The sequence below is a fragment of the Augochlora pura genome, chromosome 3 (assembly GCF_028453695.1).
Source record: "Augochlora pura isolate Apur16 chromosome 3, APUR_v2.2.1, whole genome shotgun sequence".
NCBI classification, from domain to species: Eukaryota; Metazoa; Arthropoda; class Insecta; order Hymenoptera; family Halictidae; genus Augochlora; species Augochlora pura.
In genome coordinates this window covers 9,580,068-9,599,475 of record NC_135774.1, presented here as the reverse complement: position 1 = coordinate 9,599,475, position 19,408 = coordinate 9,580,068, and the positions used below count along the sequence as shown (strand labels likewise).

General features: G+C 50.5%; 1 protein-coding gene across 5 annotated transcripts in view; it reads right to left on the bottom strand.

Moving 5' to 3' along the window:
* Positions 1-2,428: 2,428 nt before the first annotated feature.
* Sp1 (transcription factor Sp8) overlaps positions 2,429-19,408 on the bottom strand; it is a 129,345-nt gene continuing 112,365 nt past the window's right edge. For 4 of the 5 annotated variants that reach the window (XM_078197396.1, XM_078197397.1, XM_078197398.1 and 1 more), the window contains 2 exons: positions 4,767-5,820; positions 2,611-4,698 (listed from right to left, as the gene is read on the bottom strand). In XM_078197396.1, coding sequence (XP_078053522.1) covers positions 3,788-4,698; positions 4,767-5,787 — 1,932 coding nt within the window. In that variant the 5' untranslated portion in view covers positions 5,788-5,820 and the 3' untranslated portion in view covers positions 2,611-3,787. Of the gene's footprint in view, positions 4,699-4,766; positions 5,821-19,408 lie in introns of all 5 variants that reach the window. The other variant, XM_078197394.1, reaches the window with a different exon arrangement.

The following is a 19,408-nucleotide window of genomic DNA, read 5'->3' as shown; positions in this document are numbered from 1 at the left end:
TTAGCGGGTCCGGAAGGACCGCCGGAGATACACTTATTGCCAACGTTTCGGTCTTTTGTAGAGACTAGTCTGTCGCCCCGACGTCGGCCGCGGTGTGATGTTTCAAAGTGCTGCCCGCGTTTCATCCGCGCTCGGTTTTTTCTCTGCGGCCTCTTCTGCGACTAGGACAGCTTCATTAGCGGGATACTTTCGTTTATTTCATGCCATTCCTTTTCATTTCGTTTACTTCGTTTAATTCGTGTAATTTATTCTATTTCATTTTCTTAATTTATTTAATTTATCCAATGCAATTCATTTAATTTCGTTTATTTAATTTATTTTATTTCATTCATTTAATTTGATTTCTTTATATATTTATGGGTGGACACCTATTTTTACGGTAGCAAAAGCACTCAGCTTATGTTGAATGACGAAAAAACGGTGAATCGAGTGAACAATTTATAAAAAATTGCACATATGTCAATCTTACCTCTTTTGTCGTTAATGGATGTTCTGTAAAACTTGTCAGTCGAACGAAATCACGAAGATTGCTATCTAAAGAGCAGATTTGATTCAGCACAACGAGGCGAAGCATGAAAATACTCAAGACTACGGATTGTTTGTCAGACCATGTGCAATTTTATATGGAAAACATAATTTCCCGATGATTCTTCTATATTTAAGAAAACGTATATTCCTTCAGAACATCGGTGAACCACGGTCACGATCGAATGGCAAAAGCAGTTGACGCGATTCAAAGGTGACAATTAGGCCTTAGCACTCGAGTGGTGACTTCAAGGCATCACGGAAAATTGTTCCATCACGTCTCAAAATAATTTGTAACTTATTATAGCTATCAGTGTTTAAAAAACTATTAAAAGTGCAACTGCTGTGCAAATCACTTAATTTCAAACGTATAAAATGCGATAACCCATATAAAATGGAAATACTGTAGATCAGAAGAATTATGTTGGAATTCGAGGTAGAATGGCCTCGAGTGCAAAGGGTTAAGAGAGAGGAAAGAGGGCTGATACAAATCGAGACAAGGTTCACTGGAGATCGTACTCTTTATTTTCCTGCAATCTATATTTCCCGTGAAGAATCGCCGTCGTGCTCGAACAGCGAGCAGCATTTGCCGTTCCTTGCGACACCGATTACCGTTTTCTGTGACAGAAAGAAAACAGGGTTACCGAGCATCGACGATACTCGTATATTTTTAGCAGCGGGAGCCCAGCGGGGCGACTCACCTCGAGAAGCTGTGCCGCACGCGGCACCCTGACGCGGAGCGGAGAAGAAGCTATTAGGAAACGCGCGGCCGCGGAGGGACGTCGCAATAAATGGCGATCGTATTCCTGAGGCGAGGAGTTGGAAGAGCATGGTGACGGTCGTAAAGGCGCGATGATCTGTGGGTAAGGAGGGTGAGCAGTGGCTGGTACCGAGGGGGTTCGCAAATTGAATAACAAACGTTCACCCTCCTTGGTTAAATCACCGAAAAAGTCATCCCCCGGGCTTGTAGGCTGCTCGACATTAACCGCACCCCCCGCGAGTCCTCGGCACGGGGTTGCGTCGGGCCGGTTCGGGCCGGGTCGAGTCGCGTCGTTCCGGCTCGCCTGGCCTCGCGACGCTTCCAGACCCTCCTTCGCTGCTTTGCATAACGATCTTGTGCGGTAATCTCTGGCATATTGATCCGATTTAGAGCGAACCGCGAGCGGGGAGAAGATCGTGGGCTCGGTCACGGGCTGTCGTTGTCAGACCGCTCAATTTCCTCGGATTGGAGCGCGCTGGGAATAATTGCTATCCGTCGCGTCGCTTTCAGAAACTCGTTCGAATCGCGCGATGCGACGCGCGAGCGTCTCAAACTATTTAATGGAGTTCGATGAAAAGGAAATCACGCATAAGTTTTCTAGAAAGAAAGAAAGAAAGAAAGAGAGAGAGGGAGGGAGAGAGAGAGAGAGAGAGACTGGAGTAATTAAATTTATCGAAGCTTATAAAGCTGCGTGTCGCGCGTATATACGTCATTATTTAGGCATTAGCGGCGGAAGGCTCGGCCCGGGGATCAAACGAGCCGAGTCATCCTCGGTAATAACGTCGAGTGCTTGGATAGGTTGCGAGCGTTCTCTCGGGCCCGTCGTAAATAGGCCAACAGGAATACACGTATCGTCGAGTAGATAAAAACCTTTTTCGAGTTAATCAAGGCGAGTAGATCGCCGGCTGGGGAAAAAAAAGAACCCTCGTGGACCTTGCTTTTCGGTTGGCCAACCGACAAAGGGCGAAAGACGGCAGCTAATGATTTTAATGCAAATCACCGGTGCAACTCGCGAGAAAAAGCAGCCTGGTCGTATCCGTTCTCGGGCTGAGAGGAGGTGGTAGAGGAAGAGAGGCGGAGGAGGGTGGAAAGCGACCGCGCAGTCTTACGTTTTCGGCCACGTCCGACGCGGTGTTTCGTGGTATATACATACCGGGGACACGCCGAAGGAGGTCTTCGTAGGTGCAAGCTAGAACGAGGACATCCTGCGGGGGGGATGCTTCTTCTGGGGAGAAGTGGCGGGTCTCCGAAGAAGCAGCGGCAGCAGGAGCAAGAGGGCCGAGATAGCTAGGGGGATGATAGACGTTTAGTGGAGAACACGATCACGGGGGGAATCATGATATTCAGAGGCACATCGTTACTCACAAAAGCATCGTTTATTTCCTCTTTATCTCTTTCAAAATGAATTTATAATCTTTATAATAATACATCAATAATAATAATAATAATAATAATTAATTAATAATAATAATAATAATTAATAATAATAATAATAATAATTAATTCATAATATCGTGATATTTAAGATCGAAGAAGGTCGTCGTCGGTCGATGACGGTCGATGACGGTCGGGATGCGGTCCGAATACCAAGTTCCAAACGCAGATCGCGCGCCAATGGGAAATCAATTAGACCGTAAAATCGGATATACGCGTGTCATCCGTCGATCGACGGTGTCTCTCTGTGTGTGTAGTGTCTGCACGGTGATGCGTCGTTTGGAACCTGCTCGGAGAGGAATCTCGATTCGATATATCTCGTATATCCCCGGCAGCGATGATCGAGAGCGCGCGGGCGTCGTCGTTCGTCGTCGCGTCGTCGCGTCGTCGCGTCGTTTCGAAAATCTGAGGGAGAGCTCGCGCGCACCTTTTTCTCGTATATGCATTTGTTGCGTGTATCTACGTGTTAAGTGTATGGTACAGCGCGACAGTGCGTTTATATAGAATTTTTTACAACATTACACCGCTTAATTAATATAATATCTTTCTCACGCGCTATGTATAATATTTACAAGTATCGACGGTCGACGGTGTCGACGGACCGGGAGACGGCTTCGACGACCGCCGACCGAGGGAACGGTCGAGGGAGCAAACCGGGAACGTCGATGTGACGTTCGGGGAGACAGAAACCAAGAGGGTGTTGGTGTAGTAGATGATAGTGAGAGAAATATATATAGAGAGAGAGTGAGAGAGAGAGAGAGATTGATAGAGAGAGAGAAAAAGACACACACAGGGTAGCGACGGACGCGTGCGAACATGTATGTACGTCGCTTCGAACTGATCGGCACGATTCGGAGCCAGGAAACACTTACGTTAGCGCTTACGTTAGACGACAAGGCCGTGGCCGGCCCTAGTTCGACTAGCTGGGTCTCCGGTTCGAGCTTCGAAGCAGCCTGAAAGAAATGATCCGTCGCTATCCGTATATTCAAGGGGGTTAGGTCAATCCGTTCAAGGGGGCCGAGAAAAACATAAAAATGGTTGAAGAAAATAGAGTGGCTGAGCGTCGACCTAGAGACTATGTACAGGCGCGGGGGACGAGGGTGAGGGAGTCTGCGCGGTCCCCGGCGTGCCAGGATTTTGTTGCACGGAATAGGAGTTACTCTGACGCGAGTGCTGTTGTTGGTGGTGATGATGGTGGTGGTGGTGGTGATGGTGATGTTGGTTGTGATTCTGATTCTGGTGTTGGTGGTGCGCGGTGGTGGTATGGTGGTGACCGATGGTCGCGTGGTTCTGTACGAGGTTCAGGTTGAGGGGGTAGGATAGGGGGGAGCCCAGGGCCGTTGCGGCAGCGGAACTGCAGGCACCGGCTCCGGGCCCCACCGGGCTCAGTGCATGCTCATCCCCGCGTGCGGGTGGTGGGCCGCCGCCGCCGCCGGCACGGATGTTGCGTGATGATGCGGATGGTGCATTAGAGGAGGGAGATGCGGGTGGTGGGGATGGTGTGGGGTCAGAGGCAGCGGGGTCATCTGTATTGGGGTCATGGGCGTTGTCGGCTGATGGCCGAGACTGGTGGTGGTCTGGGATGTGGTGGTGTTGTTGGTGTCCTGGCCCGCCGCCGCTGCCGCTGCCGCCGCCGCCGCTGCCGCCGCCGCCACCAGAGCCTGTTGCTGTTGGGCCTGTGCCCCCTGGGCCGGTTGCTGGCCCGGCTGCTGCTGCTGCTGCTGCTGCGGCGGCGGCGGCGGCTGCGGCTGCGGCGGCACCGAGCTGGAAGTGGGACTCTGCTGACTCCCGTTGTCCTCGCTGTCGGAGCAGGACTCGGCTGACGAGCTCCCCGCTCCCCCCTTGCCCTTGCTGCCGCTGCTGCTGCTGCTGCTGCTGTGGGTCTTGACGTGCTTCGCGAGATGGTCGCTGCGCATGAACCGCTTGTTGCAGACCGGGCAGGCGAATCTCTTTTCGCCGGTGTGGGTTCGAAGGTGCCGCTGCAACTCATCCGAACGTGTGAACCGCTTGCCACAGAAAAGCCAGTTGCAAACAAACGGTCGCTCACCAGTGTGCCACCGTAAGTGGGCCTTCAGATGCGACGTTTTCCCGTAGACCTTACCGCATCCGGGTATGTGACAGCTATGGATGTTCTTCTTCCTGAGATGCACGCCGGCCGGGCCAAGCCTCTCGGCTTCTTGACAGTTTGGACAGTCGCAGGTGGCTCTGCCGGTGTAGCGTCTTTGGGAGCGGGGCGACGGGGCTTGGCTGACACCGCCGGCCCCGACGCCGACGCCGCCGCCGCTCCCCTGCGGGCTGCCGGCCCCGGCGCCAGCGCCCGCCGTCGCGGCCGCGTGGTGGTGCAACCCGAATCCGGGCGGGCCGCCGGGCAACATCGATTTGTACGTGTCTTGCAGGAGATTGTGGCCGGCGGTGGTCGCGGTGGTCAACAGATGATTGCCGGCGAGCGCGAGGCTGGTCGAGTAGTCGGCCGAGTAGTTGGCCATTTGCGCGGCGTGGACGCCGACGCCGACCGTGCTGCTCACGTCCAGCCATCCGCCGGCGGTCGCGGCCCCGTGCACGTCCCACCAGCCGTCGCTCGCTTTGATTCCGCCGTGGGTCGCGCCCGGCATCGCGTTGAACGGCCACGACTCGTACGGGTGTCGGCCGTACACCGAGCCCAAGGTCGCTCCCTCGACCTTTCCGAGCAGGCTGCTCTGATGATGATGCGGATCGCCGGCCGGTTGGGCGCTCGCCGTTCCCGGAAAGTACAGGTCGCTGCCGTATTGGGGCGCCGTCGAGGCGCAAGAAGTCACCGGGGCTCGAGCGTAGCCGCCGGTCGTGCTGCCGGCGCTGCTCGTCGCCGTCGGTCTTTGACTGACTCCGGTCGTCGTGCATCCTCCGCCACCTCCGCCGCCTCCTCCTCCTCCTCCTCCGCCTCCTCCGCCGCTACCGCTCGAACTGTGCTGCGGCGAGCTACCGCTGCTCTGCGGGCTCTTTTTCCACGGGTGAAAACCTTTGCCGACGGCCGCGTCCGCCAACGGCGGCGGGCTCTTGCTGCTCAGCTTGTTGCACTGCGCCGCCAACATCGCCAACGGTGTGCCCCTCAAGCCCGGATGGTCCTGAAACAAGAGCAACAAACCACGAGATTACGATTTGATTCGATTCCCTCCCGAACCGTATCGCTATCGCATCGCATCGCATCGCAACGCCCCGCATCGCATAAACGCGAGGGTATGAACCGTCAGACCAATTTTTCGTTCGGTCGGCCACCACGCATCGCCGCAGCGCTAGCCACGATTTTATTACGGCGAAACGCGTTCCCGAGCAGGTGTTACCTGCTCGAATGATGGTCCCGCTCTTCCGATACGATTACGCAAACCGATAATAACGAGTTTCGAGACGAGCTTCGCGAATTAGGCGTCCGCTCGCGTATATCGATCCGACGAAATCGAGCCCCGGTCGATTGAGACGCTTTCTCAAGGCAACGCGGCTCGTAATATCGAAGTCGAGCGCTCTGCTCGCCCGCTGGATGCGGCCATAATCGCGGCTAAATCGACCCAAAAAAACCGAGCCCGCTCGCCACCGGCCGGCGAGGAGCGGGCGCGGCGCGGCGCGGTGCGGTGCGACGGGGGCCGAGGCTTCCCCCGAGGGTGTATAATGACACAAAATTGCCGGTCCTATCCTAGAAGACGTGGAAGATTGCCGGCGAGCCAACAAAACCGGGGAAACCGAATCGCTTCGCGTAAAACACTTTAAGCGCCGACTGTTCCCGGTATCCGTCCGCCCTCGATAAAAACGCGCGCCGATTCGGCGATACTACACACAGCCGGCGTTTTTCCCTTCCGTACCAGGGACGCTGTACAAGGGTGGCGCAGCGTCGCGATCCCGCTCGAATGTAAATGATCAGCGGGACGAAAGACGAGAGCGGACGGTCGGCGGCTACCGAAAGGCTGCAGCCTGGAGGCTGGGAAGGGTCCGGCGCGGATTCGGACGTGGAAAGGTAAAGGCAAAGGGTCCGCGGAAGCGGCAGGAAATTAAAGTCTGGCGGGCCGCGCGGCCATTAGCAGTCGGCGCCATCGAGGCGACACGCCTCCACACGGTTCAACCTTGCACCAACACCGACCAAAGACAACGAGTGCGCGCACCCTTCGCTGATAGAGACCCGGAGGACGAGAGAGAAAGAGAGAGAGAGAGAGAGACGGAACCCTACCAATCCGTGGTCACCCCGTCCCGTGACTTCGGGCAAGGTTGCCAGGGTAATAACCACGCTTGCGGTCATCGGTGGGCGCCGAGCTCTTTGCTCGTTCCGCTCTTTAGAAAATCTCGGGGTCGTTCGAACCGGGTCGACGACTCGTTGGATTTCCCGATTCGATGACGCTGACGGTTTTCTTAGCCTCACCTCCGATCGTCGATAATCGAGAGTCTCGATGGAGAGAGCCTGCGAACCGGCGCGTCGTTTCCAAAGGGGGTGTCGAACAGGCTGGCCCTCGTTCCGTGTCGTCGACGAATGGGAAGGTGACGGTAAATTTCGACGCTTGCTCGTCGAGGGGTGGAAGACAAAATCGTCCTTCCTGGCCGCGTGGCTAGGGTGGCTCGCCACCAGTCGGGGGAGAGAAACCGGAGGATAGACAGAGGGCAAACTGGTGAGAGGGAACGAGTGGAACGAACAGGAGAGAGAGAGAGAGAGAGAGTGAGAGAAAGAGAGACAGAGAGATAGGGAGGGAGAGAGAGAGTGCACGAGAGAGAGAGAGCGGAAGAGAGAGAGAGAGAGTATCTCTCGACCGATGGTGTACGGGCCACGCCCTCTTCGAGCTTCGTGAGTGCAGGTTGTAGGCAAGCTACCTATTGATCCGTCGGAACGATATGACAGTGGCCCGGTGGAGACAACGACGTCTCTCAATTAGCCTCCTCTGGTTTCGTTTTCAGCGTCCGACGCGATCGCTCGCGCCTCCGCGAACCCGATCCGCTTCGGTTCCCGATCGCGGGGCGCAGCCCGAAGCTTCCTCGAGCGTTCGAGTCGGGTATTCGTATGATCCGTTAACGAGACCGTGCGGAGCGTTAATAGGGTTATCGATTAGAGCGATATTAGCCGGCAGTTGTGGCCAGTCTATAATTACGCAGCGCAGAACGAAAAAGAGTCGTTATTGCATGCTGGTAGCACGAGCGGAGGCGCCTTCGAGTCGCCGATGTATGTGCCCGATTCACCCGCTCTCGTCTATTATACCTGTCCTCCGTCAATTACCGCGATTCTTTGCGAAGCGTCTGCGTTTTATGTCGGCTACGCACGCACACGCCGCGATCTATATACGTACGTACGTGCACTTTTGCCGCGCGCCCGTTTTCTTTCGCTCGCCTTTCCGACTCGGGCTCGAGGACTCGAGCCGGTTCGTGGAACGAAAGCTCGCGAACCGTAAAGCGACCGGGTGAACGAGGCTCGGTCCTAGGATTCGCGCCCTTCGGTCGGCACAGTTGAAAGGGACCCGTCGTGGGCTGGGCACGGCTAGGATCCTTTGTTTTAGCCGCGTGACGTCACGCCCATCGCGGCCAGCTAGGACTAATAACGCCTTCGGCAGTGCCGCGCATAAATTAAAACCAGGGAGCTGTTCGCTCGTTGTTCCCCGTCCTCTCGCTTCTCGGCCGGTGGCTACCTTCCGAGAACGCCGTAGTCGAAGAACGAAGCAGTCGACTAAGGGCTGCAGGACGTCGTAAAGCATCGGCCGAACGCGAACCAGGTTTTTGCAACGAGGGCATCCATCGGCGACACGATTCGGTCTGTCCACCGGTCCGGCCACTCGGAATGTTACGCCCGAGTTGACCGGCGATGCGCGTCGAACCGGGCCGACAGTGTGACGAATTAGATTCATGACGCCGCGTCAAAGGAGATCCATGGTGGCTCGCACGATAGAAAAATGGTGGGCGACGCGCGGTTTTCCTCGAGCGTCGGCCCGTGTGTGTCTGTCGTCGGTTAACCGACAGATAGTCGAACGCGGTGTCCGCAGGGTGGCAAGCGGGCAAGGTGGAGTGGAACCGGTGGGTGTCGGAGCGAGAACGCTCGCCGCACTCGTAACACTCGCCACGCGACAGCTGGACGCGGAGGCGTCGGGGTTCAAGCGACAGCCTAACCCGAGCCGACAGGCGTGCGAACTCGACAGGCCATAGGGGTTTGTGGCGAACCGCATCCGACGTCCGCGCGTCAAACATATTCCCGTGGCGGACTCCATCGAATCCCGGTTTCGCCGCAAATAGAGTGCGTCGCGGTTTCCTGCGCCGTGCCCGCGGCACCTCGTCCCGAAACGGTAGTTAAAGTATCGATGCAAAAAAAGAGCAAAGATCTCCCTTTCCGCGGTAATAGAGCCGCACGCGAAATTGGTCGGCGTCTTTTCTGGTTTCCGTGTAAAAAGCGACGCGACGACGGTCGTTTCGAGAGCCATTGACCGTCTCGCTGGCTCGGCACGGAGCAGCGCCGGAGCAGCCACCTGCCTGGGTTCTGCTCCTTCGATTCGATTCACCTGCGTCGACCTCGAGCCGGCCGAACGGACGGACGGACGGATGGACGGACGGACGACCGAGCAGTCCGACGCCGGAGCGCGCTCCGGTTTTCCAAAACGCCACGATTTCTGCGGCGCCCGAGACGATCCCGGTGTGTTGTTATCTGAGCGGCGCGGCGGGTCGCCGGCCCTGATATATCCCTCGGAACACTCGTAAAACCGCGTAATAAAGGTTTTTCGTTTCCTGGCGGCCGCGGCGTCGTATCCAGGCCCGCGTTAAGCCCGACGAACGGGCCACGCGCAATCTTAATATCGATCTGGTTCCTATAAAAGCAACGCTGCGCCGGTTGTAAAAATAAACTCTTCCGTAACAACTTGCCGCGGCAATAAAAACGGCCGCGAGGGATTAAATTAAGCCGAGTACGCCGGGCTGGGCGCGCCGCGAAATTTTCGTATTTTCTGTTAATTGGTTCTCGGCCACCCAGGGCAACGTCGTTTCCACCGCGACGAGGAGCCGGCCGTCCGCCGGACGCGGTGCCGTTACACGGCCGAGGGTCGTCGTCGTTAGCGTCTCCGTTCGTTGCGCGCGGCGCGACTTCTCTCGGGTACAGGTAGCGTACGGCGGTCGCGGTGCCGCGGACGCTATCGCCGAGATATCGCGGTCGTGGCTCGCTCTCGATGCTAATTATTTGTTTATCGGTCCCCGCATGCAACTGCGCCGGCACGCAGACCTCGTCGGATAAATCGCCGCAACCCCGGGTGCTGCCGCTGCCCGCGCCTATTACCGCCGCCGGGGATAGCGATCGCGAGTCGCGAACGGCGCCGGCGACTTCCGACGTCGCGTCGGTCGCCGGGAACGTCGTCGAATTCGGAGAAGATCCGTCGCCGGGAGCGCGGTGAGATTTTCATGGCCGTTTCGTGGCGGACCGGGTAAAGCGGAATTAGGGTCGGTCACGACGACGGCGGCGGCGGCGGCGGCGGCGCGTTTCGTGGCTATTGGGAAACGGGAGATAGGGACGACCCGGGACACGCGGGATAGAGAAGATTTCGCTGGAAGACAGGATTAATAATTTTATTCATGAATAACCGAAGCTGCACCGCGACCGGAGCCTCCGTTAGTTCCCATCAAACGGCAGCTACCTGTTATCCTCCCTTCTAAATTATGTTTTTTAATTAAATCCATCGTGAGAGAAGGACTCCGGCCGTCTCTTTCTCGCCCTTCGTCCCCGGGTCCCTTCTCGCCTCTGTCCGCGGCGCCGCGTTACGAAAGGTCCGATCGTATATCCGAAAAAGTCTCTACCTCTTGCTGTATAACCGTGGCCCGGGGCCAAAACAGGGAGCTACCCAAATTTATTCGGCTATCGAGCGACCGGAGGGAACAACGGAGGCTTCTTCTTCTTCTTCTCCTTCCTCTGCTTCTCTACCTCCTTCTCCTCCACCTTCATCTTCTCCTTCTTCCACCGCGTCCTTTCATCTTTTCGCTCCCTGCCTCGCTCCTCCGCGCCCCGCGGAACAGAGAGTTTTTTGGCCCCGGCATATAGCCGCGCTCCCTCGAGACAAATTTCAAATTGCCCTTGGACCTAATGATTTCCGGATATAGGAGGGCGGCCACGTGATCGCCGTAGTCCTAGCCGAGGAGAGAGCGTTTCCGAGAGCGAGAGAGAGAGAGAGAGAGAGAGAGGGGAAGAGAGAAGCGAGCGGAGGAGAAGACGCTTATTCCGATCGTCTGTCGTCGCGTCCGCTCCCCGAGAGAGCGGGCCCGCTACCACCAATTCATTAGCACTCGTAAATCTGTCGCGGGCGACAGCCACCGCGAATATTAAGCGGCTATTACCGGTTAGTTATAATTCGTGGCCAGTTAACACACGGGGCGAGGGCCGCCGCGCTGTTTTCGAGGATCGGGGGACCGAGGGTCGTGAAACGCAAGCGGACCGTTCCGTGTCGTCGCGCGTAGAAGGATCGGGTTTTTATCTCGCCGCTGGCGCGTTCATTCGTTTTCGCTTAGGATTCGAGCGGAGCTGTATCAAACGAATCGGAACGCCGCGCCGTTCTCCGGCGAAGGGTACCCGGGAACGATCGCACTAAATGTCATCTAAAGTAGGAGAAGAATCGACCGGATCGTTTCTCTCGGTTGTCGATGGCTCGGGAGGCGGGATCGGGGTCAAGAGATAGCCGCGTCGATGCACGGTCGTGTCGATTCGACGCGGAATCGATCGGCAAGAACCCTGGCAACGCTCGGGCCTCGTTAGATTCAGGTTTCCAGGTTGTTTCGTGCGATCGAGCCCTTGTTCCCCCCCTGGCGGAACGTAAACGGATCGCGCAGTTCATTCCGCGAGATTTAGATACCGCGGTGCGCGACAATGGCGGGCCGGTTCTCAGCCGTTCGCCGTCACGGGAACGGAGCCCGCGCGGCCACCGTTTCACGGAGGGGCCACTGCGCGAATAGGCGATCGCTTTTCGGCAGAAACCGCGCGACTCGTTACCACAGCCCTTACGTCTTCATTAGGGTAATGAGACCGGCGTAAATCTTGCGAGAAGACCGGCCCGGGCCCGGTCCGTTGGTGTTTGCGCGTGCTTCTGGAATATCCCCGGCCGTACGACGGAAGCGGCTGCATTTGCATCGAGTAATTTAGTGGTACATAAAATTCTGCAGCCAATTAGCGGCCGAGTGTCCGATCTATCGTCCCGGCTAGTCGTTCGCTCCCTCTAGAAACGCTTCTAATTTCGGAAACGTGACCCCCTTTGGTCGCCGAGCCCCGGCCATCCTTCCTTCCTTCCTTCTCCGACTCGGCCGCGGCGTCCGCCGTTCGGAGCGGTTCGGAGCAGTTTCGCCTTTTTACTGCCCTGCCTCCCTATCGGCGATGCGCGCCGTTCGACTCTTGCGTAAGCACCGCGGCCGGCTCGTTCCGAAGGACAACCGGACATAAAATTCTACGTTTGCAGAAAAGCTGGCCGTGTCCCGCCACCACCGGGACGCTTCTACCTTCAATTAAATGAACGTTACGGGAGCTGTAAAATCCCCGGGGCCCGGGCTCGCGCGCTTCCATCGGGCCCCCGGACGCCTATCCCCGTATTCCAGTTTCTTCGCCGCTCGAGATATTAAGCGTCGCCGAGAGCTAGTTGAAATTTGTTGCCGGCCGCGGCCGCCTCGCCCGACGCGCCGACCGACTCCAAAGAGGATCCCGGCTCTATAACGTCGACATTTTCCGCGCCGTTTGACCGGCCGCGTCTCGCCGAGGGGTGGAGCCGCGCGAGACGCGTCTTTATTGTTCGGTCAGGTAGACCAGGCCGGGCTCGATTTATTCGAGATGTTATTAGGCTCCTAGATCAGCCTACCGAAAGCTCTCCGCCGTCCCCGTATATTCGACACTTTATTAGCGTCCGCTGCCCGGTGGTCCCGGTCGGCGGCTTTCTTTCAATTACGAAAGTTTAAGTAAATAGCCTCGGCTGCGCGGGATCGGGAATCGGAATCGTACGGCGATAAATTAACCGAGTATTAGCATTTAAACGATCCGCCGCGCCGCGCGCCCCTGAATTTGCTCGAAATCGAGGACAACGGCGAACAAATTTCGTTCGTACTTTGAAATTCTGTGCGGCGGATATTATCTGTACACGGGCAGAACGTGATTTTGCGTTGGAGCTAATTTTTAATACGTTCTAAATATGTACTGGCAGGTAGATATAAATTTAATTTATTTATTTATTGGACGAGTTATAGACTTCTACTTTGCGGTGGAAATTGATAAGGAGAGAATAATCGCATGTGCGAAACTAGAATAACGAACGTCTAATGTAATTTATAATATGTTTCTAATTACTATTGAGTGTCTAATGCTAATATATATTCTGATTTTATTACTTTGTTCCACGTTTATGAGCCATGGGAGATGTGATTACAAGATTTATACATCTTTTATTCTTAGTTAATGAAATAGTTCCTTGTCCATCGAGATCAAGTAGTCACTGCTGTTGTAAATAAACATTGCACATTGCTAAATAAATCTTTGATGAATTTACTTGCGGTAAGTTGTGGTTTTTTATATTATCGGACAGAATGAGTGCAACAGAAGATTGTCGTGAATCGATGTATATACGACATCATACTTCTAATGCCTACATGGCTATTATCAATAAATTTATCTTACAATTGAAAATATTAATTTTGTCTACTAATTTAAACAGAATTTATTTGGTTCCAAGAGGCAGATATATAATATGTTTGTTGCCTCGTTTGTATAGTTGTTGACAATCGATAACGGTAAAAACAAGACGCGAAACGAATAATTGTATCTCCCCCAAATTGTCCACTTTTGTTTACAAGGACAATAATTTACTGTACTTTGCTTTTCAATCAAGATAACGTTGACGCATTTACCAGTTCCTTAGAAACCGTTAAACATCAATTGCGTAACATTACTACTAGTACAATCACATAATGCGTATATAATTCACCGCTCCTCTGTTTAAACTATTACGCGTATGAAGACTTTCGAGCTCGGTTATCAATAAATAATATTAGTAATAAAAAAGTAGAAAGGTCATCCTGTAATAATATATATTACATTCGACGTTGTAATTTGGAAGATTACCGAATGTTCAGTAATGGTACGAATATCTATGGAAGCAAAACCAATAATTACCGAGTTAAACATGTTCCATGATTTTTATCGCTTATGAAGACAGTTTAAATTCCTAGGTTGTTAACACCGAGCTTTAAAAATACCTCGACCGTGCTGCCATATACAGATTATAGGATTGAATTTATTTAAATGTTTCCAATTTTTATATTGGATATATGTTAGAATGAATAAACATATCAAACGGTTTCCGATCGAAGCGTCTTTATAATTTCGATAGTTATAGAATAAGAATTGTTCAGCAATGCTAGGGTTGGTGTTAAATAAATAAATTAGTATTGGTCCACGATCTTTACTGTGATTCAATTGGCCGGTGAGCTCGACGACAACCTTGAACGTCGCCGCGAGGACCACGAATCCTGCGAATATCGAGGATCGCAGGATTCGTGTCCGCGCCGCACCGCGCCGCAACATCTGTCCGGAATAAACGCTGCGGGCGACGATCGGGCGGTGATCGATGCTCTTTTTTCGGTCGTCAAAAACGCCGTGTCGCACGTCAGCGGGTCCGAAACTCTCGCGTCGAAAGGCGGTGACGTCTCCCAAGCGGGACTATTATCGGCGCGGGCAAGAAACCGATTGAAACGTGAGAACTGTGACGAGCCGAGAGCACCGGCCACACACGCGGCTCTCACCTGCGCGCCCTCTCTCTATATTATTTATTCACCGTGATGGCGGAACGGCCGCTGTGATACGAGAGGAACGCGGGCTCCAGAGGTCGTCGTAATTTAGCCGCGGCGGAGTTTTACGAGACGCGAAGGGGCCGGATGAGCGAACGGTACTTGGCGAAATTCGCAAACGAGCGAACGCGCGAGCTGATAAATTTACACCGTGCGGCATACTTCTAACAGCCTAAGTGCTCCTTTTACGAGGCAAGCTTACATTGAAACCGAAAGATGCGGCCCCGATGCGCGCGCGCGCGCGGCCGCCGAGCTCGTTCGTTTCGTAATTAGGCGCGGAATTCGCGGCGACGAGACGGCCGGAGCGGATCCCAGGGGCCTGCACCTGCGAATATTTACGTTCAATTAAAAGCTCGTAAACACCTAACACCGGCTAAATCTAAATGGGCCTTGGCAGGCAACTGTGTTGCGGTCGCCGCACCGGCAACGCGCTGACATCTTCCTCGAAAACGAATCGTCTGACCCAAATCCGCGCGCGATTCCGCCGGAGAATGTCGCGAGAGAGAGGAACGAGGGAGACGGTATCATCCCTGCGCGACGATCGTCGCGCACCTGTTTCCCCCACTTCTTCGGACGGCTTTGCAATTTTCTCGCCGCAAGAGAAAAAGAAGTAGCGTTCTCAGATTTAAGAGGATCTTAACGAGACTCGTGCTCTTGGATTACGTCCAGATCGGTCTAATTAACCTTCGAACGACCGATCGGTCGATGGTCGGGCACGTCGCGCGACGCATTTAAGACAAAGTGGCGACCGGCTCTCCTCGCAGCGTCGGTGCGTGGCGGAGCTGTTGCGGCAAATAGAGCACGGCGAGCGTTAATCAATCTTGGTCCCGATAAGGATCAAGATAGGCGGCGAGCTTCTTTTCGGCGTCGGAGGAGCCGACACGCGACAGCTCGGCGACGCGAAATCGATCTTACGCGAGACGTCTTCGAGGACGCGAACGCGGAGAGATAAATCAACCGCGGTTGCTCTACTACAAAATTTCTCCGACGCTGAAAGTTTACTTCCATCAGTTATCGCGAGTGGTGTTGGTTTTAATTATATCTATTTGTATAAGTGTGGTATACTGTATGATACTGTTCAGAGAACATATCTTATAGATCGATAGATAGATCGACATCTTCGTTAAGAGCAAGTATATTGTATATTAGTTCTCCCGAAAAATTCTATCTGTTTTTAAAAAGAAAGAATGTATGCACCTAATATTTAGTGTATTATTATAATAATTTAATATAATCGTAATTTATTCCCTATGACCAGCGTGATGGCGATTTATGAATAACATTTTTGAGAAATATATGTCGCAAATAAAATGACGTTAGCGAACACAATTTATATTATATATATTTATTTAACGACTGTAGAATATACAAGTAAAGAAATTGATCAATAAAGCAAATAAAATATAAAGAATGAAAGACTCAAATCAGGGGATAGATTTAAAATGTTTCAGAATACAATTTAGCCTCATAAACAAGTGAAATCGGAGTGGTTGGCAAACTGCGGTGATTTCGAGACAGTCTACATATCTATTTAATATCCCTTTTAACGTAGATAATGCACCTATATACGTTTTCTACTGTTTAAAGAGTAACACGTACGAATTCCTCGATTGCAGTTTAAAATGACACTTCTCACCAAAACGTTCTGTACGCTTTGACTAAAAAGAAGAATGCGCGTCGTTATACTATTAAGAATTATGTGGAGAGATTATAATAAATCACAGCTATGGTCTACTTAAATTTACAGCAGGAACTTTCACCGACAGTACGAAAGTTTCATACAGCACCCAGCGGACTACATCGAAAGTAAACCTTTAAAATCGTAAGAGTAAAGATAAAGAATGATCTAGCTCTCTTTCTAACACCATGACCGAAAACAATTTTAGAATTCCATAGAACCAACTTTGATCAGTACAACAGTCTAAAAAGAATATTTCTGAATCGGCTCCGTCAATTTTCTCGCCCCTCTTTCCACTTTTAACCTTTTGCATTCGAAGCCATTTCAACTGGAAATCTGAAATAATTTCTCTGGCTTATATTATTCCTATTTTACATAATAAAGTGCATTGTATGCATATGTAATTAATCCTTGTGATTCATACTAACATAACATAATTTTAACAATTCTTAAAATTGTTAAGATTTTATTAGGATGGAGATTATTTTGCAACGTGATAGAACAATTTTATGGTGCTTCACTCGAGTGCAAAGGGTTAAAGTCAATGTAATGCGACGGCTCTCTAAATTATCTTTTGTTATATAATATACAATCTTTAAGAAGAATATTTAAACGTTTAGAAATGAATAAATACACGGACGAATAAATAAATATAGCGAATAAATAAATAAATTTAACGGGAGACTATGGCCACGGAATCTACTTGTGCAGGCAAACCAGGCCCGTGTAATACAAGCATAGCGCCGGGGCCGGCGTGTCCGAAGTGTTACCGACGCCGCTACGGCAACAAACTGCCACTAAATCACCTTTGGCAGACCGTGGACCCGTTCATCTCGTCGGACGCAGGTGCTCGCGTCGGAGCGAGAGGATCTCCGACGAGGAGGATCCAATCCCGGGGCCCGGTCCGCGGCGTTGTAATATCCTCCGCGCAAAAAGTAAACGGTTAAGAGATCAGGCTCGCGAGTAATTCGACAAGGTAAATAATCCTGCCGCACGAAATTTCACCGAGGGACGGGGGCCCCGGCTGTCCTTGCGCCGTGGCATCCCACATTTACATCGTAATCGAACGCTTCCGGTTCGTGATTCCGAGAAACGGGCAGAAACTTAATTGCCACGTGGCCGGCCTGAAATACAAGAGTAGGCCGCCGTATAATGCGAGTTTTTACAACGCGGATTCCTATAACGCGACTAAGATATTGCGACTAATGCTTTCGTTGAATCGGCGGAGCTTCGTGCGCAACGTGAATAATAAAACACGTGAATTACTCGCCGTTCGGAATGAAATCAGCTTTGGTGGAGCGTTGCGTTGGTTTCTTCGTTGCTATCGGCTTCTTTTGTTCGATCGGTGTTTTGCTTTGAGATACGCTTAACTTTAACCCTTTGCACTTGAAGCCATTTCAATTGCAAATCTAAGACAATTTTTCTGACTCGCTGTATTTCTATTTTCTGTGAGAAAATTCATTTTATACGTGTGCAATCGAATCTTACAATTTATACAAAGTTACCAATTTTAATAATTTTTTAAATCTATACTTTGATCATATGTATAGAAATTATTTTGGAACATGATATAACAATTTTAGTGGTGCCTCGGAGTCACCACTCGAGTGTAAAGGGTTAAATCTTTGCGCTACGATTTATTTCACAGCTTCATTGGCTAGACATTGTTTGTCAATAATAAATTTCTATAGCAGACAGAAAGTTTATATTGATTATATATAGAAAGCCTTACTTTAATGTTTAACTATTAGTAGTGGATACGTAAATTTAACTTCGATTTACAAAATGCGAATAATCTCCATATTTAGTAAATCGCGTCCCAAAATTATTATAACAATTCTAATTCAGTATTATAAAAGCTTAACTAGTGCTTAGAAAAATTCGATTTTTGAATTTATGTTCTTTGTAATATGAAATTTGGAAAATCAATTTTTCTAGAAATAGTAACTATATATAGATAAAATATCTTGAAATATATTTAATTGCGTAATATTCATATGTAATTACTATTTCCAGAATAGTTGATTTACTATTCTAATACATGATAAGATTCTATTGTTTATAGTCTACTTGATATTTTAACAATTTATTTTGCTCTTCTCTTAACACATTAACTACCGCAATCCTATTAATCGTACCTTCAATTACTATGCTAAGTAAGACAAGCCTAATCAATCTTTTTCTACACGACAATCCCAAACGAAATTATTGCATAATGTTAATGGAGACAATTTGATATGGTCGATGCATGATTGAAGTAGTTAAGCCATTAAACAATTTATTATTCTTAATTAGTTCTGTAATGAAGTGTGTGTTGCAGACTTTCGAAAGTTATAAAAGCATTGCCGGTCGATGATGCGTTAATATAGCGTAAATTCATGTAACGCGAATTTTTCTAAGTAATTAATAGATTAATGTATGTTACTTCAAATCGGTGCACATGTAAATCTAAATCTAAACAACCCCCATAAAATCTCAAGATTTCTTTAACCATTTTCTTTCAAAATTTAGATCCACGTTCAATGAACTAATATTTATAATCTGTAATGAAAGCAAACAAAATTATTTACTTCTTTACAATCGAAAATCAAATATTAAATATTGTAATTTATTAATCATTGTCTTTTTTTGTTTTAGTACTTCCATATAACCAAACTCATACTAATTAAAAGTCGCATATGTTTTGTCTTCTTAGATAAATAAAATGGCCGTCGAGGATTCAGTATCATATTTTCACCTCCTCGAGGCAAACAAATTTGTTAACAGTAAAAAATAAATATTTTAAAGCTGCGACAATCTCTTTAGCTGTTACAATCTCTACGAACACCGAAATCCCAAAGAAAATCAAACGGAAACGCAATTTGCGATAGAACAGCCCCTTAATGTATTATTTTGTATCGCTATACTATTACCGTTAATGCGCATAAACGGCAACACGCTGTTAACAAATAGATAATAATAATAATAAATATAAATTTCCGTCCCGTGTACAAATTGATCGGCGGAGTTAATCAACGCAACTCTCTCAGTAATCATAGTGCATGAGTATTGCAGATAAGGGACTATAAGCAAGGAGTATAAACAACGGTTAAAATAAACCTTCGAGAAAATTAGATGTTTCGAAAAATGGCGTACAACTATGCTTCTAAATTTTGGCACCACTGTGCACTGTATTTTTGTAATCGTCCACAAGAGCACGTGCACTTTCTGTGAGCATGAGCTAAGCG